The sequence below is a fragment of the Daphnia pulicaria genome, chromosome 1 (genome assembly GCF_021234035.1).
Source record: "Daphnia pulicaria isolate SC F1-1A chromosome 1, SC_F0-13Bv2, whole genome shotgun sequence".
Classification (NCBI taxonomy): domain Eukaryota; kingdom Metazoa; phylum Arthropoda; class Branchiopoda; order Diplostraca; family Daphniidae; genus Daphnia; species Daphnia pulicaria.
Window position 1 is genome coordinate 12,175,662 of NC_060913.1, and position 21,110 is coordinate 12,196,771.

Sequence of the window (21,110 nt, forward strand, 5' to 3'; positions counted from 1 at the left end):
TGTACATAGATGTCACTAGACATGTCTGTGAGACGACGAATTTTCGAAAACATCTAGAATTTGGAATGAAGGATAAATCGTTGTATTCGCGTTTGTGAAACATACAGAATTGCATTCAATTTCCAGTTGTTACTTCGACGGATCAGAATTTGTGATTTTCTTGAGAAATGTTTGGTCTTATTGTATCGGGGCGTTTGGTAAGTTTCAGTGTTTGTGTTTGCGTGTAAATACGTTTCCACAACTACAAGGTGCCTTGATTTGCTATTGTCAATACATTTTTACAGGTCCAGACCAACTTTCAACAAATTACAGACTCACAATTTGTTATTACTATTCCTGATGCCGATAATATCAACCATTTGGTAGTATTTTTGACTGGCGCATCACCATTCCCAGAGGGATTTGGTGGATCAGGTTGGTTAGAGTACAAATCTATGTTAAAGGAAACATTTTTGCATTCTCTGGAAGATTGATTTTTAAATAACACAAAATAATTTTTTTAATAGTGTACTTCAGGTGGCCCGAGCCAGATCTATCAGCCCCACCGGTGTGGCAACTACTAGGTAACCTCACCAATAACAAACCATCAAGCATTTACAAAATCACTGGCTTGAAGAAGAATCCGGGAAGTTATAGCCCTAGTATGTTTGGGGTGCACCAGGGGGAAATACATCATCATGCTCAAATAGGGATTTCAATTGAGCCTCTTAGCCTCATTTCCAATCAATCTCCTAGTGCCATTACAGAGCCTAGTAGCACCACAACATTCCAGGAGTTTGCTGAACGTACTCTTCAAAATCTTTTCAATTATGCAGCAAGTTTTGCTGTTACTCAATCACAAATGACACCAAATCCATCAGAAAGTTTCATCCCAATGTCTGTTTTAAGAAACTGGTACACTAACTTTATTAGAAAACTAGAATTGAATCCTCAGTTTTGGAGAAGTTGAAAGAATTCTTATTAAATTCTTATCAACTTCAAGTAACCTCAACTTTTAATTGATGAATACATGCTAATTGATTTAAGTAATAAACAAGGCTTGTTAAAAGTTTATATTGTTATGCAAAGTTCAATTAACCATCTTAGTTCATCTTCATCACACACGTCTTGTATTGTTTGAAAAAATATTTACATACTAGTCGTTCCCGTGTCCAGCTGTTTGACAATCGCTTCACGATCACGAAGTATTTTCCACATCTGATCTTTTTCTTTTTTGCTTAACGGGCGTTTTTTTTGTTTAGCGGCAGCCATTTTACGATATACGTCTAATACCTATTCAAAAAAGAAGTTGGGAATAATGTAGACGAGCTCGATAAGCAGAGATGACACTTGAAAAATGAATACCTCAGCGTCCGCTGCAATCAATTTTTTCCGTATTTCCTGACGTTTCATTTCTTCTTGACTGAGGCGGTACAGTCGTTTCAGTTGTTTCAAGTTGTGCAGTGAAATGGCCCTCAATTCTCCTTGGCATCGACGTAACTCCGTCAATATTTCATCATCGGCCTTAATCAGGTGGTTAATAATACTACATCTGAAATGTGTTTTGAATGAATAAATTACCGAATTAACGTTGGCTTCTTCGGAAGTTAAAATGCCTTGTTCTTCTAACTCTTGACGAATACGACGTTCAAGTGCAGCAGCTTGAGGTCCATTCATTGCTGCCTTCGTGCCAGTAGATTTCGCGTTTTCGTCTGTTACAGTCATTTCGAACCGCTAGTTGGCATTAGTTTTAAACAGGAAAACAATGAACAATATACCTTGCCCTTCTGATTCCATTGTGTCCTGCACAGAAGTTACAATATTTTCTTCTAAAAGAGCTGAAATGAGACGCTGGGTCATAGGTCCACACATCCCCGTCGCAGATGTAGTATTTGTTTCAGCACTGAGTCATTAAATCTATCGTTACGGAATGTGCGGCTATTAGAAAAATAAAAAATATTTTTTTTTACTTGTTTTTAGCTGCTGTGTCCATTAATCTTTGAGCCTCTTCTGTTCCTACAGAAGATCCAGAGGTAATCTTCTTTTTCTCGCCGAAACGAGAGCCCTCTCTTTGCTCCTGAAGTAAATCATCTTCTGCCCACCGAAGTGTATAGTGGCGACCGAGAGGAGGAATTTTGAGGTATTCTTCATCCTCATTATGAGTTGAGATTAGTTCTTCTACTAGCTTTAGTTAAAACATCAATTACCACAATTAAAAAAATTTAATTCAAAGTTATATCAATCTTATAAAAATCATTTTACCTTTAAATCATCATCTGTAAAAAGAGCACAGTATGGTTCTACAGAAGCCCAAAATTTGTTTGGTGTATCATTTTTGGCAGTTGATGTCTTCATTAATTCTAAAGGAGGCATTTCCTCAACAACTCCTTCTGGTGGGATAGGCTTCTATAAAATCAAAGAGATCATTACTTGACTGTAAATAAAACTACTTTTCATGAAACTAGGTACAGCTAGAGCAGATTTAATTTTCATCTGCTTTAAAAGTGGAGGTGTGTGTGCATCTCTAAGCTTTCCTGGTTGATCTTTGAACTTTTTAGGTGAACGCTCTTCTTGTTTTGATCGTTTTCCAGGAGATGGAGGCTAAAAAAGCACAATAGTGTTGTTAGCAAACAGATAATAGACACAAGATGAAAAAAAACTTTGATGAATACCTTTTCAGTCATTCCTGCAATTTCTCTCTGTAAATTTAAGGAACGCAAAACAACACAATTGAGTAGTGTTTCTAGTTCCATTTGTAAGGTGTCCAAATCATCCATCATAACACCCCCTTCTTCTGATCTAGTCGTAACTATAAACAATTTATTATATTTAAATCTTTGTAAATTATAAAACCAACAGAAAAAAAATGTGTTATTACTGGATGTGAAACGAGGTAAAACCTTTCCATAGTCGACAGCTCGGACATCAGCTAGAGTAACTTCTTCATCTGAATCCTCAGGTTCTGAAACTCTTTCCCTTTTGACTTTTGTGGCTGACGTTGAACCTTTGACATTTGTAGCTCCTTTTCCTTTGGAGATATTACCTTTACCCGGAACCATTTTTCGACCCAAAAAGTTTAAATCTGACAAGACAATTCACGTACGATTTACGTTGTTTACTTGTCAAAAAAGCTTGGACTAGAATCGATACCTAACTTTCAAACTTTCGATTCGATTTTCGATATTTCGATTTACAACGTAAGAGAGAAAATGAGACTGGATATTCGTCAAACGATAGCAGCGCCCTCCTTGAATGGTTTAATGAAAACTTTGGATATCTTAAACCATTTAAGTCGAAAGAGAAAAGACAATCGATTAATCGAAGTCTATATTTTTGTTAAAAAATTACTTGTTCAATATTTGAACGCAGTTTTCAAAATAATAAAATCAGGGAAATTGCAACTCAAAATTTTAGACTTGATTTTCAAATTTTTCAAATTAGCATGTATTTTTTAATGAATGCAGAATGATTAATATAAATTTGTATGATATTTTATCGATTTAATTTAACTACAAATTCCATAGGCCAATGTATTTATTTAATTTAGTTGGTGTTTCACTATATTATTAGGTGGCCGTTATGTCTGAAACAGCGCTAGTCTCAGGGCTGTAAAATTCCCTCGTCTGAAGGTCTCCAGTCTTCTTTTCTCTGGTGTTTTCAGTTTATTCCAATATGGCTACCGAGTGAAAAGGCAACGAGTTTTTGTGACACCAACATTATCTACGTTTCATGACAGTTTATTATCTGTTTGAAATTAAAGTTTAAATCTGCGGCCTATCAGAGAGGAATTCCAGACCAAACTTCGCGAAGTGCAATTTATTTTTTCTACAAATAGCTGTGGAAACCTTGTTTTTCTTCATATTGTGATATGTGTGGGCTACACCATCTGTGTCACTTGCTTTGAAGAACCCAAAGGGGGGTCGAGTGCGTGTGGGGACATCCTTCGTTTTCAATAATTATTGAAGAATCCTGAGTTTCCTTGATACAGCCATTTTTCAGTGACATTTTAGACACAATTTTCCAGTTCGCTCCTACTGCTTTGTGTGTGCTGCAGCTATCCGTTCATTTCAAGGTAAGGAGACCGCTGTGTTGCACAATCATAAGTTCAAGTTCTGGATGGTGAAACAAGACACCTTTATAATCAAAGTGTGTTCTCAAAATTCCTCTCTTCGTTTCATAATTAGCACAGGTTTTTTTTATAACATCCTGCCTAGTAATTTCCACTCAACCTTGAGTAATCTTGTGTGGCATGCAGCAGTCTGACCCTAATTCATCAAAACAGTAGCATTCGTATGAGAGGCAGATATCAGGTGGTAAAATTGGATAGTGAGTTCATTTGGAAGTGAATTGTTTCTTTTTGCGACGATTGCAAATGGGTGGGGGGTTGCACAGCTGTACATGCGTTGGCGGGGTTGAAATAGGGCATGGGGGAATCTGTAGCTCAGGTATTGATCACGTCAGGAGGGAGGAAAAAGAGGAAGGGAAGGAGGAGTGGGGGTTGAATCCGACGACGGCACTTGGACTTGTGCGCAGCGTCCAAACACACATACTTTCTTGATCCATTCCCATCCCTGATCTCCGTCGCCTTTCTCTTCCACCCGATGAATCCATCTCTTCCAGATTCGAGGAGGAGTCACACGATAGGGCTCTAAAGAAACTGTTCCTCCTATGAAAACAGACATTGTCCCGTGTTTTTCTCCCCTCTCTGTGTTGATGGTTGTTATTATTGTTGTGCTTCGGCCTCTCGTAGACGCCACACAAACGAGAGCATCTCCAGTCGTTCTTACAGTCCGAGGTTCTCGGATTGGCGCTTGGGGTGCAGTGGGGGAAAGGAATCGATCGCATTCAAAATCTACTGGAATCCCTTGGCTGTGTCATTCAGTTAGGCAGGCGGGAGGTCACGCCAGCAGAGCTGGTCTCCAGGACGACCGCTCCCTCTCTTTCTCTCTGGTAGGCATATCTTCACCCCCCTATTTCAACTGCTTCCTTTTACATGCATCATCGTTATTTGACTGAGCCCGCATCATGAAGCTAAAAGAGAGCTCTGAAATCCAAGTCAACACGGAAACCCAAGATCATTTCAATACCAGGCCCCTCTAGCCCTTTTTGGGCACGTGGACTCTCTTTGTTGTTACCGGCAAGTCCTTGCATCACAGGCCGTCGTTTGGGTTACGATCCGGCGACACTTGGGGCACCGGGACTCGATGCGTACCTCGCGTGTATTGCCTTAATCTGATCCACCTAGTAGGTCGCGACCCCTCTAAAAAAGCGAACAACATCAACAAACAACACGTTAACAGTGGAAAGTATCATCGACACTGGAGTGGTAATGATGTCGAAAGAGGACTGAAGTAGTTGCCAGAATTGGCATTCATCCGCTACAAAGCCATTTCATTGACAACGAACTTGGAGGCGATTCTGACTCTGACTGGCACACGATAACAAAGCCATACGACGATGTTCCTAGTTCCCTAAAGAATTGATTATCGATGCGATCCAGTACTTTTTCTTCCCGACCGAGTGGGCTGTAAAGAAGCTTCGATAATCGCAACGCTGATGAGATCGATTGCACACCAGTGTGCTAGTCGTCAAGATCCGCCTCTTTCCAATGGCCAGCTGCCAAGCCAATCTTGGATGATGCCGAGAGACAAAGACTCAGTCTATCCGTTTTTATATCCATTTCCGATCGGATGACTCCTTCCGTGCCGTGCCACCGTTTCAACGACGGGCAGTTTTCTTGTTAGTTCTTCCAATTTGATTTCCCCCTTGCATCTCCTTACCGGGAATGACAAGCCGACAAAACTGATATCGTTTGATTTGCTCCTCTTGCATTTCTCGTCCTTTTTTTACGTTGTCTCTTTGACTCAGCTCAAACTCTCTCCCCTCTTTTCCACATACACATGCACACCGTTCGGGATCGCAGACTATTGATTCGAGACTCTCTTGTGGTTATAAGCCGTTGAATTTTGGGGGACACACGCAGCTCGTCCTTGTTTGGAACGAACCCTGGTGGCGGTAACTCAGATCTTATCCAAAAGGGCGGGTGACGTGTTTCTCCATCCAGTTTGTGGACTACTTTTTTCGTTTTCATTTTGTGATTGCTTATTTTCACTCATTTAATGTGATGTCATTTTCTTTGGATTACAGAGTGATGCTGCCATTCTCGACAAATTGGAGGATATGATGGTCTCAGCAAGGTGGAAAGCGATCAAGATGATTGCACCATCTCCGGAAGAGTGTGATTAAGTGAGAAACCCTCAGCCGGGCAGCCAATTTTTCAACACCACCAATCTGAGGACGTACGAAGAAGAAAAAGAAGAAAGAAAAAAAATTTAGAAATGGCTAGAAAAACGGAACAGTTGCGGACGCTTAATGTCTCCGTGGTCGGCCTGGCCGGCACAGAGAAGGAACGCGGCCAGTCTGGCTTAGGCAAATCGTGTCTCTGCAATCGCTTCATCAAATCGTTGGCCGATGATTACCACGTCGAGCACATTTCCGTCCTCAGTCAGGTTAGTGTAGTAAGGAGAACATCCTGGTCGGTTGCCAATGGCAGTGTGTCAACAATACCAAATGGACTGGGACGACAAAGCCTATTTTTTATTAGAATCCATAGATTTTACGACGTTGTTTGGAACATTCAATTTTCCAACGTAAAGTCCCTTAAGAAATAAGAAAGGCAAGTGAAAAGAAAAGAAATCGTTATTGATGGCATGTTTCCGTTATCGCGGGTTGGGTCTGGAACTGGAACTAATGGCATTCCCATTGATGTTCACACCATTTTTCCTTATATGTCTCTTTCTCTCTCTTCTCTTTTGTCGTTCATTTTGTTGTGAGGGGCTGGGCGGTGACTGGGAGTAGTACTTCAACGATTTTCTGACCTTCAGGCACACGTTGCTGTACGCAATGCAACACTTTTTCTCCATTTTTTTGTTTTCTAGGTTTCTTTACTCTTTTTTTTCCCCCTTGCCGACCGCAAGTGACGGCATTAGCGGCAACTTCCGGTTGCAAGCCAAAGGCAATTGCGGCCCTACTTTGTATGTCTCATCACACAGCTGAAGGTCTTAGTAGATAACTGTTGGTTCCCTCATTGCACACATGTATAATTGTATTGGGATCGGTACAGAAAGTTGGACAGAAACAAAACACATGCAATAACCATTTAAATAGTTCAATCACTATTTACTGTTTAATTGACATTAGCCGACACAAAAGAGTCTACCTCACAAACGTTGTGCCAACTGCAATCTCATATTTGTTTTGTTTATCTTTTTGACAGACGGACTTTAGCGGTCGGGTGATCAACAATGATCACTTCCTCTATTGGGGCGAGACAACGAAACAGGCCGACGACGGCGTCGAATATCATTTTCAGCTAGTCGAACAGACCGAGTTTATTGACGACGCCTCTTTTCAACCATTTAAAGGTGGGGTGCTTTCAAGTGACGTCAAACTTGCTAATTGATTTGACTAACCCGACGACATCTTCTTTTTTTATTTGCTCTCCTTAACAAATTTAGGTGGTAAAATGGAACCTTATGTCAAGCGATGTGCCGCAACCAAATTAACATCTGCCGAAAAATTTATGTACATTTGCAAGAATCAACTGGGTAATTTGGAGTAACAATATTTAGTTGCTGACTGTAAAATAAACTTCCCTTGACTATAGGAATTGAAAAAGAGTATGAACAAAAAGTGATGCCGGACGGCAAATTCAATGTTGACGGCTTCATTTGCGTCTTTGACGTTTCCATGGTGCCAAGTCGGCCGATCGAACGGCAGTTGGAGTACACGGCAAACATTCTCGCCAATCTGGTCAAGAGTAAAAAACCCATCGTCCTGGCAACCACCAAAATGGACGAGGCCTTTGACGGATTTATCCGCGAAGCCGAGAAACTAGTTTCGAGAAAAGAGTTCAAAGGTCCAGTTAATTGAGATCTTCTTAGCTACTATAATTTTCTAACATCATCAATGCAAATTTAAAATTACAGGGAGTATTGCTCTGGTGGAAACATCAGCGCACGAGAACGTCAATGTCGACCTGGCGTTTCTTGTGTTGGCTCAGATGGTGGATAAGGCCAAAAACCGCATGCGAATCGTGCCATTTGCCGAAGCGGCAAGATCCCGCAAAGACATCCTAGATGTGGCTACGGAAGCCTTTCAGCGCTTGATTCGGGCGCAAGTGACGGACTTCCGCGCCCTTTGGTCGGCTACCTCCAAGAAATTGGCCTCCAACCCGGACTACATTCATTATTGTAACCTCTTTGGTCAGGACGACGCCCAACGCCTTTTCCGACGTCATGTCAAGAAGCTCAAAGATGAACATTTGGCCCGCAAAATCAAAGGTTCTTGCTTGTCTAACATGACTCTTTGAGATGTTGAACTAACGAGTCGGATGTAGGTTACATGGACACGTTGCCGGAAATCCTTCTTGAATTCTTCCCAGATCTGCCCAGCTTGGAGGAGGGTGACTGGGAACTCATCAAAGAGAAGATGCACGGCCATCCAGAATTCAACAGATACTTTTTAGATTGTCCAGCTGACGGAATGTCGTGGGCTGAAACAGATCTCTTGGACAGTACCGAAATGCGAATACCGTTCGACGTCCTGGACACGAGTGAAGCCGAAATGGTTTTCCGTAATCACATCAACTCTCTGCAGAAGGAACAACGATTCCTTGAATACCGGCACCAGTTCAAGTCTCTACTGCAAGAAACCGGGTACGTGACACCTGGCAAGACACTGTCGGAAGTTCAGGTCCTTTTCATGGGCCGTGAATGCTTCGAGGCTCTCTCCGAGGCAGACTGTCACCACATCTATGATCTGCACCAGAGGGATATTACGGAAAAGGCTCGCAAAAACTTCCAGGTTCGTCATCCCACATCTCGATGTTTTGTTTCACCCATAACGACTGTCCTTCTTTGTTTCGTAACAGGAATTGTTATTGGAGCATGCCCATTTGTTTTATCAATTCAAGAGTATTGCGCCGTCGGGAACGGTGACGCAAGATGACATTCGGGAAATTACCGAAGAATTGCAAGAAGACTCGCGTTATAAATCTCTCGACAGGCTGGACAACGAACGAAGGTTATTGTTGCTCCAGCACCTAGGCTTCGTCCATTGTCCAATCCGTGAGCATTGTCCGGCTCATCCCAATTGTATGGACGCTGTCATTGAAAGGCTCATTTCCGTCAAAGCTCACCGACCGTCTTCGTGGAACCGGCATAGTCAATGGATGCTGGGAAGTGGTGGCGGTGACAACAGTCAGCTTAGTCTGGTTCTGCTGGGCGTTGGGGACTTGGCACACGAACTAGCCGGCGAAATTCGCGCCCTCTGCGATGAGGACGAATACGAAATGGACAATCAAGTGTACAGCCTCGATTATAGGATCATTGACGGTGACGTCAGTTTGCCACAGAACTCGTTCCGGACCACCGATTTCACTCCACAGGGCTGTTTTTGCGTCTTTTCCAACGCTGAATCTTTCGAGTACATCCGTGACAGCCTAGAGAAAACACTGTTATCCAACCTGGAGCAAGAAGACAGGTTGCCGTTCCAGGGATTACCGATCGTCATCGTCATGGCGGCCGAACCGTCTCTCAGCGAAACCGACTACGAACATCTCAAGGGCGAGGGTTTAAACCTGGCCGACAATCTTCAGTGCCCCTTCATTGAAGTCTCGCAGTCGTCTTCAACGTCATCCATGGATGGCGGGAAAGTAGGAGCCGTTTCGACGGAAGACGGCGAACACAACGGCGAATCACCAGCGGAAGTTCAGACTCAGGGCGAGCGTTTCAATCCGCACTTAGTCAGCAGCGCTTTGCGGGCCTTAGTCACAAGTATTCAGCAGCGAGCCGGCTTCCTGAACGTGTGCCAATCATCGTTGTCATCGGGAATAACGGATGGCTCCTGCCAGCCAGACATTCGCATCATCCTGTCAATGCTGTGTGCTGATCCGTTTTCAGTCGAGAGTGTTCTAGGACCACTCTTGGCACACCAATGCTGTTTCCTCAGCGGGGAACGCAGTCTCACGTTGGAGACCTTTCTGGGCGATTCAAAACGTAGGGTCGAAGTGGTTGTTACTTCTTACCATTCGGCGGACTCATTCAGGTAAATACAACTAGAAAATGGCTTGAAATGGATAACGATATTAATATGTTTTCTTCCTTCGTTGATTCAATAGGGATGATCTAGTTCATGGTTTCATCTTGGTGTACTCGACCAAACGAAAGGCTTCGTTGGCCACTTTGGTTGCCTTTTCGCAGAACATTCCTAATTTGCCAATCCAAATCTTGGCCGTGACGGAAAGCGGCGGGGCGGCAAATGCTTTCTTCAATTCAGAGCTTAGTCATCAACTCATCACGGCTGGTAATGCCGCTGCCGACCGTCTCCAGGTGTGTTTCTAGAACGCCACATGGCACAACACAAATTATCTAATAACTATTTGGCTCGTATAAAGAACCATGTTTATTCATACCTTTATTTATTTTTGTTTTTTCCCCCGATTTCAGGCTCATTTTATGACGTTGACGGCTTCTGCGAACCCTAAATCGGCAATTTATACTCCTTTTTTCAAAGAAGTTTGGGATAAGAAGATGGAGATTGAACAGGCCTTCCAATTAGAAGATGCTTCTGGTTTGAACGATTCAGGCGAGGGCACGCTAGAACGGCCATTAAGACGGACGCAGCCCATTCCACCTCCACGTCACAGTGCTGGACCTGTTTACGGTCGTTGCGGTGTAGGAATTTACGGCCAACGATCTAGCAGGGCCGGCTCAAATGAAGGCAGTGGCTCGGAGATTTACGAGAGGTTGCCCACTGATGGTTCACTGGGGGACGATGGCGAAGACGCAGTTTCACCCACTTATCCAGACGACCGAAGACTCACGCCCAGCGATGACAGCGATCTCTATTCTACGCTTGACCGGCCTATGCAACGTAGCAAGGAAAATGGTGTTGGAGAGCATCTAGTCAAGCCAAGTCACCTCAAAACTCGCCAAAAGACCAGACAAGGTATGTTTATCTCTTACTACTCTTTCTCGGGTAAAATAGAAGACTAGTCTCTATATCGATCATGGATGCTGTTGCTTGCAACACTGGGGTTTTGTGTCGTCTGGTCATAATTGGCTCCGCACACTACCACTAAATAAGAAATACGCATCTAAAGCTTTGATTCAAACTTGGTCTTTTCCCATGCTCTTCGTTTGTTCTGTTGGGATTTCGAAATGATTTGTTGGGCATCAAAGCAGAGGGTTCGCGTCAGTCATGTCCGAGTGTCGACACTCTTCCGCTGGCCTTCTCCTTCTCGCTGCGAGGTCCGTCTTATCCATGTGGTGCGACGGGAGGCCGCGTTCCGGCCAATCCCGCGTCTCATATCATGACATTACAAAGTCAACATCCTTTGATGATGGCGACTGGTTTGAATCCTTCCGGGGTCAATCCTTATTCGACTCCCATTCCTCATTACACACCGTCTTCATCCGGATCCGCTGCTGCTTCCAATCACGCGCCTTCACCTCCTCCTTTCGGTCACTTGGGAGAGTCGCAAGAATCGTCTTCTTCTCCCAAACTGTTTTCACGAGACACTCTCCGCGATGGAGGGCCTTACGTCGCAGGGCGAACCGGACATCGTTACAGTTCGTTCCAGCACCATCACCATCCGGCTGGGCCTTCCTATCCTCCGCCACCGGTGCCCACCAGCGCGCCGCCGTCTTCGTCGCGCTTTTCTCACTTCCAGTCGCTCGGCCCGTCCCTTGTTCAGGCCGAAGCTGCTCTTTGGGGAGGAGAAAATCGACGCTCCGGAAGCAACGGCGGAGCCGATCCGGCCGACAAGAAGAGTCGCGGTGAGAGATTGTCGCTGTTATCAATCCGGCATGCAGCATCTTTTGCCCAAAAAATCGATGGCCTTTTTTTTTGTTTTTGTTTTCGTTGCTTTGGATTTTATCGGACACAATTTTCTGGACAGCTTTCATAGTGGCATTTGATTCGGTTTTCGTCTGCATGCAAGCGTGTTTCTTTTTTTGTAAATTGTTATCTAAGGGCAAAATAGCGTTTCCTTTGTTGAAAGTAGTTGGACGAGGATTGCATCAAACGAGATCGTTTTTACCCCCTCTAATTTTTTGTTGCTTCAGTCTTTAGTTGAATTTTTTCTTTCCCATTTTAAGTTCTCCGGTGGATAGAAATGACGCCTGCATGAGCATAGACAAATACTATTGTACCTGCATCGACATCGGGTCAATGGGCAAACGGCGACTTTGTTGCTCCATTTCTTTTTTTTTTTTTTAATTTTCGGTTTTTGCTTTACTGTTACAAATGGATTCGTTTTGTGACCCGGCTGAAGAGGCAGATGGTACCAATTGGGTTTTCAATTGTTTTTTATAATACTCGGGCGTCGTGAATTGTGTGCGCGTGCGCACATTGTCTTGCGGCCAGCAGGTGGTGGCTTCCAAGTGTTTCCACCGCCCAGCACTCCGCCAGAGCCGGCACCACCCGATCGAGGCGCGACTGTTGCCAACCCGCCGTCGCATTCAACGTCTCAAGTGCCACCCCCACCGCGCTGGCAGCTGCTTCACGGCGCCACGGTTTCGTCGTCTCTGCCCACCGCTTCCTCACACACGAGCCTCGACGAGGCGGCATGTATGGATCTGATCCTCACAACCGCACTTATCCGTTTTTAGCCACTCAACTTTATGTAGCTAACAGTAAAATTTGACAATTAAAAACAAAAAACAAAAAAGTAAAAATGGGCGGCTTCAAAAACCTTTAAAAACAATGACATAAGACACAAATCGATTTTTGTGTGTGTGTATTAATTTCCGTCTTTTTGATGTGTGTACGTGGCCTTTCTCCGTTACACAGCGGACGCTTCTTGCTCAAGGGACTCGATTTCGACGTCTCAGACAGGTACACCGTCATCTATCGTGTGTTTTCCGTCCTTTATTTATTGACCCCCTCACCTCCATTTTTGCAGCAGGTTTTCCTCCTCGTCGGCCTTTACCTGCTTGAATTGCATGTCACGATCACTTTGTAATTAATTTTAAGCCAGGAAGAATATTTGGTTTTGTTTTTGTCTCACACTATTTATTCATTATTTCTTCCTATTTCTTTTTAAGTTGAGGTAGGAGTGGGGGTTGTGGGGTTGGTTATGCAGAATGGATGTCGGGAGTTTGGCATTCTGATGAGTTGTACGTCGTTTTGTCTCTGCGTTGTCGTTTTCAGTTTGTTGCGAATCTCTGTGCTTGTTTATTTCATTCTATATTCATGCTTTTTATTCTATACCAACAGGATGGATGGACGATTCTGTTTTCCTCCGAACACGGAACGAAATGGAAGATGAAGCTTGGGGGCCGGGCATTAGCGGTGGAGGTGGACCTGGAGCAGATTCCTATTCTCATCGAGCCTTCACTACAGGCCGAAGGAAAATGCTTCCACAGCAGCAACAAGTCCAAGTATCTGGCCATCCTCACACGAGTAGAAAAGTATGCTTAATAATTCATTTAGCCAGATCGAATTAGAATTTTGATGATTTTTTGAACTCATCACAAAAATCTCTCGTTTCCGCGTAGCAACAGCAACAAACATACCAGCATCCTGGCAAATTGAACCCCAAGGATTTCGCTAATGTGGCCGACGCCATTGCTCGGATGAAATTGGTATCGAGTGGAAAAGAATGCCCGACTGTACCTCCGCCACCTCCGCCTCGGCTGGTCAAGGGGAAAGAAAGCCACCGCCATTTCGGATCCTATGACGGTGATTACAGCTACACTTCCACTCAGGATACATTAACGAGTGGGCAGCAGACCAACACTTCCAAATCTCGCAGTCGCTATCGCCGAGAAAAGGAACGACCAGGTAAAGCAAGAAATTTTTATCGATTCGCTGCCCCAGTTGTGTGCCTCCTCCTCGCTAGGTTTGTCGCCATCATTTGGAACCCCCTGGAATTCCACGTGATTGCATCAGCCTTAAGCTTTCATGCACTATAGCGTTGTCAACAAGTTGGATTCGTCTTAAGAGTTGTCCTTGAGCTTTACGGCACATTGTTGTTCCCGATTATTCGGTAGCTTTTGACCCTGTGACTTTCGCAATTCCGCATCCTTTCATCCCTCCTCAACCGTTTGGATGCTATATTTTGTTTACCCCGGGTGGATCAACAAGATTTGAATGAAAGAATGGGTTAAAAGATGGCAATTACAACATGTTGTCAATAATGGGTGTGATATGGGTGGCGAATCGGGTGATGATTACTTAGTCAGTCACTAGTCAGGAGTGAATAAAATCCGCTCAGCAACAACCCACGCAAACCACTGGTTTTTATGTTTTGAGCAGCCGTTTACTCGGACTCGGATAGCAGCGACAGTTCGCTCGATCGCCGACCGAACATCTCTGGAGCCGGACTAGGATCGGGTGATGGGAGTTCGCGGCCACCCCGCAAGTCATCGACGCACAAACGGCCACGTCGGAAGCGAGCTGCTATTCCTGTGGCCACACCTCGCGTCCCAACATTGCCTTCCGCCAACAGTCAATCAACGACCACCAACTTGCCTCCTTCCGGCATGCCCCTTCCCCTATCGGCTCGGTCCAGAGGTTCTGGTGACACGACACATGCTGCTGATAAAGGTACATACTCCGGGCCCATTGAACCCATAACTTTAATTTCTCTCCCTCACTTTTATTACCTGGGATTTCCTTGGTGGACTACCACATTTTATTATTTAAAAATAAAAGTGTCGATTTGCCCAAGGAGTCATAAAATTTTTGTTCATTCTGATGGGTTTTGTTTTTAGTTAAACGTACAGTTGGCTTTGTATGATTGTTTCACACCTAAGCTTCTGGTTCCTCTACCTTTGTTATTTTACCTGATTGTGGACTATTGGCCCGCTTGCTTTTTTTAAATTCCCGGACGTCATATTCTCGTTCTCTTGGTGGCTTTTTGAACGAACCAAAGGGGGGCTTGCACTGAATAACGCCGGTTTCTTGCCTTGCATTGCACTACAGGTATCGGACCACGGGATCCCATCTACTCCGCTTTGCCCGACGATGATCCCAGCATGGACGTGGCATCGCCCCGAGAACGCGATCTGGGATCTCCTTTGGTATTTGACACGCATTGACAATATTCAATATGAAGATGGGTGGTGAATGGGCGACTGAATTTGTTTATTCTCATTCCTAACGTTTGACATTTCAGGTTGGTTTTATATCGCGGCAAAGAAATTTAGAAGGTTCCGGAGGCGTCGGATTGGTCATGGAGCAGGATCGAGCCGAAAGGGACCCATCGACACAACGGCGAAAGGACAAGGCCAAAGCCAAGGATGATGAAAAACAAGAGAAGAGGCGATTGAAGGAGGAGGAGCGTCAACGACGAGAGCGTGAAAAGGAGAAGGAACGCGAACGCAAACGCAATCTCAAAATGACGAAGGACGGAAAGAAAGAAAAAGTGGTACCCACATTAGAGGACGTAGTGCAAGCCGAAGGTCGGGCCATTCCTCTCTTCCTTGAAACGTGTGTCAAGTTCATCGAAGCCGAGGGTCTCGACTCTGAAGGCATTTACCGGGTACCAGGCAACCGAGCCCATGTAGACATGCTTTTCCAAAAGCTTGAAGAAGGTTCGCGTGATAAACTTATCGATGAAAGAGACGACTTATAAAAATATGTCTTTTTTTTTGTTGTTAAAGATCCAAATTATGACATCCACGAACTGGATATCGCAGTCAACGCCGTGGCCACAGCCTTGAAGGATTTCTTTAAACGGTTTCCTTCCATATTAACGCAAGATCAAATGAGCGAAATGGAAGAAATCTCCAGTAAGTTTACGTGTAATCGACATTGATATGATTTCAACAGTAAATTTACCTTTTTTTTCCCTATATAATCTGTACAGTGACTCCAGATCGAAGTTGCCGATTGCTGGCTTTACGGGATCTTCTGACGAAGAAGCTGACACCAGTCAGTTTCAATGTTCTCAAATTCATCTTCCAGCATTTCGTCAAGTACTTCAATTCTGAATTCACTACATATTGATTACTCGTTTTAACTTTGCTTTAAATTTTGTTTTAACCAGGGTGACGGAAAATTGCAAAGCCAATAGCATGGATTCGAAGAATTTGGCTATCTGCTGGTGGCCAACTTTGTTACCTTTCGAATTTACAGATATGATTCGCTTCGAGATGATGAGACCTCATCTAGAAGACACGGTTCAGGCGATGATTGATCAGTTCCCGTTTCTCTTCTTAGGCAAAGATGAAATTGTCATGGTTTAATTGTTTGGATTAAACCCGCTGTCCTCTCCATTTTCGGCCACTTAATTTGACTAAGCGTGTGTCGCATTCCAAAGGGCCCGTGACGTTGCCATTTTGTGTTTCGTTAACGTTGGAAATGAAAAGAAAATTAGGATTCTAAAAGAAATGCGAAAAAAACAGATGGGTCAACAAGTTCATGATCTGATAAAGCTACAGTCGCAGACATAATAATAATAGTTTCCCAATATAACTCTTTTAACTGCTTCAGAAATTCTCGCATTATCCAAATGTGTCTGTTTGGTACGTTGTTGGTGTCTTGTCCTCGCTTGTTCGTCATCTTATGTGTACATAGTAGGATTCGCGAACGTTCATTTTCAAATTCGTGATTGCTAATAAGTAAGTAAGGAGCGTAAAGCATCCGAAAGATCCGTTATTGAGAAAACTCCTACTCGGAAGCTGAGAGACAAATCGCCGCTTCATTCAAATCATGTTATTTTCCTCATTTGATTCTGATTTTTTGATTTCTTGTGTCGTTTGCGCAACCTTGTTTTTTGGGTTTGTTGATCTAACAAGAGTTTCGTTAGCTCGTCAAATTTTGATTTTCTATTCTGTGTCCAAGTTATAACACTGTTGATGATTTAGACAAAAGAAGAAAATGCGATAACACAATAATGAACAGATGTTGTGATTTGGGCATCAGAGTCGTTGATAGGCTCGTTCTGCTGGAAGTCGGAACTTGTTGGGTGGTTCAGGGAGTTTTCTCGAGTCAATATGTAGATATCTAATTAAACTCAACCAAGGCTTTTAACAAAGCAATCTGAAAATTATCTCTCACGCTCTCGCCGCTCTCTGTACGTCTTCTTCAATATTTTGCTTCCCTTTCTCCCCAAGCACGATTCGAGCTGATTGTGTGCCATTTCTTAACACAACTGTAAAATGTCAATGTTTGCAGTCCTTTCTATATTCCTTCTTCGATGAATAATAACCCTCAATTTCCGATGCTTCGATCTAGGAGCTCGACATTGCTGCTGCCGAATGAAATACTGTCATCTATTATTTCACTTTTCAGCAAGTCTCACGTTCTTTTTTTTTAATATTGGTAAGAGCTCCTACCAATGATTATCATGTTTATCGCAAAAAGAACAAGTCCAGAAAATACAAAATGAAATGTTTTTTTGTTTTTAATTTTTAACCTTACTTCCTAAAATTCAAAATTTGAACGATAGATTAATTTAGTAACTCGCTAAAATGGACTCGTCAAACTGTGAATCAAACTTCGCTTATTTATTGAACTTGACAATAGGTAATGAGTGGGGCAGAATATCTTCTGGACACCGCTCGCTATCTCAATCAAGCGGAGACCTTGTTGCTATAATGAATGGCTTCAATAATAGCCTAAAACGAAAATTGGTTAAGACAACACGGAAATTAGGAATACAAAAAGTGTATGATTTTTAATGCCATCATAGAACTGAGGTGCGCCAATGGTGATCTTATACAAAAATTAGGCAGCTTCTTCGTCTTCAATTTTAGGGGCTAGGTAATAACGGACGTGGCCGATATCTTCGATTTTATACTCGACGACCAGGGGAACTTCAGGGGACATGGAAAGCTGAACGGATTTCGAAAGGGAGGTGGCTTTCGTGAAAGAGTTGAGGTATCGGCAAGCAAATGTCAAAGAGACGGGCTCTTGCATCTCAATGACGACAGCCTCTTCTTCTTTATCAACCTTGGCAGACTGGGCAAGCTTGATGTTGCCAGTACCAATATCTCCTGTTGCTGAAAACCTTACACCCTCTTTGGTGCAGGAAATGACCATAGATTCTCCAAATTGACTCAAATCTCTGCAAATTCTGGCAAATTCACTAGATGGTAGCCTTATGGTGCATGCATAGTCAGTTTCCTAAAAAAACAAAAGATGGAATTATAAACCAGTTTGCTATTAGGGGAAATAAAGTAGAAATTAAAGCTCAATTACAGGGATGCCCAAATGTTCCTGATCAAGGTTCATCAGCTTCATCTCATAGTCTGACACTTTATCTTGCTCTGGGGACTCGAAGACAAATGTAACGGTATCAGCATTGTCCTGGGCTTTGATCGTAATGATATCTTCATTGGAAGCACACTTAAGGATCTTGGACATGCTGTAAAATCAAAAGACAGTTAAGACATTTTCGTTAATACAATTTTGTTATGAATCATACCTTCCCAAATTCATGCCCATTGACAAGTTACGATCACATCTGTACTTGTCAAATCCCTCAGCTCTCAGATTAAGAGAGACGAGGCTGACATGGGAATTGTCCATGGCTTGGAGTTGGATACCGGCATCAGAACAATCCCAGGCTGCTTCATTCAACAAATCCTTCAATGCTTCCATAACTTTCTTCAACAAAGAACCCTGAAGAAGACGTGCCTCAAACATGATGATGATAAAATGATGTAAATAAGAATTGACAATGAGACACGTAGTAACAACGATGAAGCAGCAAATGACGTAGCAGGAATGTGAACGCTCAACTCAACGCTTCCAAGGACTCAACAATGACTGAGTGCAGACTGCCGCCGTGGTTTTGGCGGCAAAATCATCGCCATCTGACGCACGATTCTAATTGGATGCTTTTGATCACGTGATATATAAATGGCTCAAGGTTGGAGGGAAAAATTCGAATCTTTTGTCTGTTTCCAGATCTAGTGACAGTGGCAATGATGCACACAATGGCTAATACTACAGGATATGTGAGTGTCATAGAGATTTTGAAACTAGTTACTTTAAAAGAAAAATGTTGAATTCCAGGAATACTAAACACAAATCTATTACAACACAAAGTCTCGAATCGAGGAGTAATACATGGGAAATTATTTTACAATTGATCAAATAATTAGCTCATTTACAGGTGGACACGCATCAACGTATACAATGATTTCAGCTCAATTTCAGACAACATAGTGTAATTCAGGCTATTTAAACCCTCGGCGGCATGAATAATTTTGTTCTTTTTCATGGTTACAAAGCGGTTAGGATTGGGAACCTCTTTTTCGTGTCTAAGCATTTTATATTTCGCAACATTTTTTTCAAATCGTACCACGCCAAGTTCGGCTTGAGACACACGAAAGTAAAGGTCATCATCCTCTCCTCCCCATCCATAAAACAAGTTGGAAAACCCGTTGATACTTTGGAAATGTTGAGTTGTCATTGCCACAGCACTACAGAAAAAACAAAAAAGGGGGGGGGGCATGATGAAATGCAGAAAAATAGATAAAGTTAAATTCAAACTATACCCGCCAAAGATTCCACAATAAGGTAGTTCATAATCGAAGGTATCTACAGCTGAGGACAAATGACGAGGCATCTTTGTGCAGGCATAGATATTATTCAGGCTCAAGGGAATGAGATCGACCTATGAAAACAAATATATCTCTTGGTGATCCTATAATTTATGAAAAACAAATTACGTCATGGAATATGTAGCAATCGGATGGAAAACGTTTCTGACTCTCGACAAATCCAATGTTAAATAGCTTTCCACGATTGAATTGCATTTCCGGGCTTTGTTCGACGACGATAATCCGGTAGTCGATTTCCTGTAACTGTAAATACCGATGCAAATAATGAAGGAAGACACGTAGTTGTTCTGGACGTCGCCTGTAGGGAACGACGATATTGACGCGATATTTTGAGAAACAATCAACAGGCTTTGATGCGCCACCGATAGTAATATTTTTCGATGAATTGGTGAAAGTTTTCAGCACAATATCACTAATGTTCAGGTTTAATTCGATTCCTTCCAAAGAAAGTTGCCGCTCGTACCGATGAAAGCAAAAATTGCCGTTAATTGGTTGGCTTCCTGACTCACGAGGCAAAAGATGGTTGGGCATGTCGTGAAATGAGATGAATGAAAGGGAACACAAAAAACGGATATTGAATTCGAAGAAAAAGCAAATCAAAAAGAAAAAAAATAACACTGTAACACACAAGCACATTTTCTTCTTGAATGAACGTGAAGAATAAATACGACCTATTCGTTTGAGCATTTTTGAAGTAACACTCATTTTGTTTGCTTTTTATTGCCAGAGATGTAAACAATGTTTCACACACTTTCAGGAATATAGCTTTGCAACTGTCCAAGTGTGGCTATCATCATTTTAATATCAGCATTGATGTGTGATGCTTCTTCTTCCAGTGCCTTAACACGCTCACTTATTTGATCCACTTTTTTGGTAATGAAACTGCACGCTTCAGCACGTGTTAGCTCAAGGAAGAATCCATAACCAATTGAAACCAAAATTGTGGAAACATCAGGTCTAAACAAGAAAAACAAATATGAGTAAGATCTGTAAGCAGTAGGCACCTATACATTAGTTATTCATACACTTCAGCTTGGACGAAAAATCCACACCCCAAGTCAACTTTAGTTTTGAGTGGATTTACATCAAGTTCATTTAAATTTTCAATTGTTTTTTTTAGTTGAAGGTACTCTTGGATTTCAGTTTGGTGGTTTTCCCTGGCTATTAAACAGTTCCTACCACAAGAATGACAAAACCATTAATCAGATGTTAAGATAACTCTTTTGTAACTTTTGCTTTCAATACTTCAGCTTATTTTTCAAAACCTCATTCACAAATGTCTCGCATTGTTGAATCTTAGGCAACAATTGATTTGGATCATCGGTCATTTTAATATTTTCGTAATGACAGATTAACCATGGTTTCAGAGTGAATATGTATTACAGCAGACTAATTTCAAAATTTCAGCGACAAATTGGTGATCAGCGCCGGAGTCGAGTCGACGGTGATGTATGGTAGCTATCGTGTATCGTTTGATTGAATCAGATTAAATTAATTTTTTTACTAATCTATTTTTTGAAACTTTCCTTTTAAGTAATTCTGATAAAG

At 42.6% G+C, this 21,110-nt stretch overlaps 5 protein-coding genes across 12 annotated transcripts; 2 read left to right on the forward strand and 3 right to left on the reverse strand.

Annotated features, from left to right (window-relative positions):
- The first annotated feature begins 20 nt into the window (after window positions 1-20).
- LOC124336940 (protein OPI10 homolog) lies at window positions 21-1,051 on the forward strand. The gene is made up of 3 exons (XM_046790882.1): window positions 21-197; window positions 285-414; window positions 507-1,051. Exons 1-3 carry the CDS (start codon window positions 168-170, stop codon window positions 947-949), a joined length of 603 nt encoding a protein of 200 aa, XP_046646838.1. The 5' UTR covers window positions 21-167; the 3' UTR covers window positions 950-1,051.
- On the reverse strand, window positions 1,039-3,143 carry LOC124335242 (transcriptional adapter 3-B-like). The gene is made up of 9 exons (XM_046789117.1): window positions 2,858-3,143; window positions 2,652-2,788; window positions 2,449-2,580; window positions 2,242-2,385; window positions 1,950-2,164; window positions 1,758-1,882; window positions 1,561-1,691; window positions 1,345-1,503; window positions 1,039-1,272 (listed from the first exon to the last, which is right to left on the reverse strand). The coding sequence occupies exons 1-9, from the start codon at window positions 3,036-3,038 to the stop codon at window positions 1,129-1,131; spliced, it is 1,368 nt and encodes a 455-aa protein (XP_046645073.1). The 5' UTR covers window positions 3,039-3,143; the 3' UTR covers window positions 1,039-1,128.
- Window positions 3,144-3,627: 484 nt separating this feature from the next.
- On the forward strand, window positions 3,628-17,386 carry LOC124331197 (rho GTPase-activating protein 190-like). 8 transcript variants are annotated; one of them, XM_046788780.1, is made up of 21 exons: window positions 3,629-4,051; window positions 6,127-6,488; window positions 7,256-7,403; window positions 7,497-7,586; window positions 7,646-7,897; window positions 7,968-8,321; window positions 8,378-8,844; window positions 8,912-10,086; window positions 10,160-10,370; window positions 10,488-10,989; window positions 11,223-11,819; window positions 12,409-12,612; window positions 12,835-12,879; window positions 13,261-13,454; window positions 13,542-13,827; window positions 14,302-14,592; window positions 14,971-15,068; window positions 15,164-15,581; window positions 15,651-15,779; window positions 15,857-15,965; window positions 16,037-17,386. In XM_046788780.1, exons 2-21 carry the CDS (start codon window positions 6,318-6,320, stop codon window positions 16,233-16,235), a joined length of 5,940 nt encoding a protein of 1,979 aa, XP_046644736.1. In that variant the 5' UTR covers window positions 3,629-4,051; window positions 6,127-6,317; the 3' UTR covers window positions 16,236-17,386. The 8 variants fall into 8 exon arrangements, with proteins under 8 accessions (XP_046644742.1, XP_046644744.1, XP_046644736.1 ...); XM_046788781.1 differs by having other exon boundaries at window positions 12,412-12,612; XM_046788782.1 differs by having other exon boundaries at window positions 11,226-11,819.
- Window positions 17,387-17,642: 256 nt separating this feature from the next.
- Window positions 17,643-18,773, reverse strand: LOC124336559 (proliferating cell nuclear antigen-like). Its single transcript, XM_046790402.1, has 3 exons — window positions 18,419-18,773; window positions 18,193-18,358; window positions 17,643-18,117 (listed from the first exon to the last, which is right to left on the reverse strand). Exons 1-3 carry the CDS (start codon window positions 18,637-18,639, stop codon window positions 17,719-17,721), a joined length of 786 nt encoding a protein of 261 aa, XP_046646358.1. The 5' UTR covers window positions 18,640-18,773; the 3' UTR covers window positions 17,643-17,718.
- Window positions 18,774-19,014: 241 nt separating this feature from the next.
- On the reverse strand, window positions 19,015-21,008 carry LOC124337554 (beta-1,4-N-acetylgalactosaminyltransferase bre-4-like). Its single transcript, XM_046791585.1, has 6 exons — window positions 20,808-21,008; window positions 20,588-20,737; window positions 20,314-20,519; window positions 19,671-20,062; window positions 19,497-19,615; window positions 19,015-19,421 (listed from the first exon to the last, which is right to left on the reverse strand). The coding sequence occupies exons 1-6, from the start codon at window positions 20,888-20,890 to the stop codon at window positions 19,106-19,108; spliced, it is 1,266 nt and encodes a 421-aa protein (XP_046647541.1). The 5' UTR covers window positions 20,891-21,008; the 3' UTR covers window positions 19,015-19,105.
- Window positions 21,009-21,110: the final 102 nt, after the last annotated feature.

Coding starts and splice junctions, on each gene's coding strand:
- LOC124331197 (XM_046788780.1), top strand. CDS start 6,318: ATGGCTAGAAAAACGGAACAGTTGCGGACGCTTAATGTCTCCGTGGTC. Junction 8,322..8,377: donor TTTGGCCCGCAAAATCAAAG/GTTCTTGCTTGT, acceptor AGTCGGATGTAG/GTTACATGGACACGTTGCCG. Junction 15,780..15,856: donor CGAAATGGAAGAAATCTCCA/GTAAGTTTACGT, acceptor TAATCTGTACAG/TGACTCCAGATCGAAGTTGC.
- LOC124336559 (XM_046790402.1), bottom strand. CDS start 18,639: ATGTTTGAGGCACGTCTTCTTCAGGGTTCTTTGTTGAAGAAAGTTATG. Junction 18,359..18,418: donor ATGGGCATGAATTTGGGAAG/GTATGATTCATA, acceptor TTGATTTTACAG/CATGTCCAAGATCCTTAAGT. Junction 18,118..18,192: donor AGGAACATTTGGGCATCCCT/GTAATTGAGCTT, acceptor TTGTTTTTTTAG/GAAACTGACTATGCATGCAC.
- LOC124335242 (XM_046789117.1), bottom strand. CDS start 3,038: ATGGTTCCGGGTAAAGGTAATATCTCCAAAGGAAAAGGAGCTACAAAT. Junction 1,692..1,757: donor AATGGAATCAGAAGGGCAAG/GTATATTGTTCA, acceptor TGACTGTAACAG/ACGAAAACGCGAAATCTACT. Junction 1,504..1,560: donor AAGAAGCCAACGTTAATTCG/GTAATTTATTCA, acceptor CACCTGATTAAG/GCCGATGATGAAATATTGAC.
- LOC124336940 (XM_046790882.1), top strand. CDS start 168: ATGTTTGGTCTTATTGTATCGGGGCGTTTG. Junction 198..284: donor TTATTGTATCGGGGCGTTTG/GTAAGTTTCAGT, acceptor ACATTTTTACAG/GTCCAGACCAACTTTCAACA. Junction 415..506: donor AGAGGGATTTGGTGGATCAG/GTTGGTTAGAGT, acceptor TTTTTTTAATAG/TGTACTTCAGGTGGCCCGAG.
- LOC124337554 (XM_046791585.1), bottom strand. CDS start 20,890: ATGACCGATGATCCAAATCAATTGTTGCCTAAGATTCAACAATGCGAG. Junction 20,520..20,587: donor TTTTTCGTCCAAGCTGAAGT/GTATGAATAACT, acceptor TTTCTTGTTTAG/ACCTGATGTTTCCACAATTT. Junction 20,063..20,313: donor GCAAAGCTATATTCCTGAAA/GTGTGTGAAACA, acceptor CTCGTGAGTCAG/GAAGCCAACCAATTAACGGC.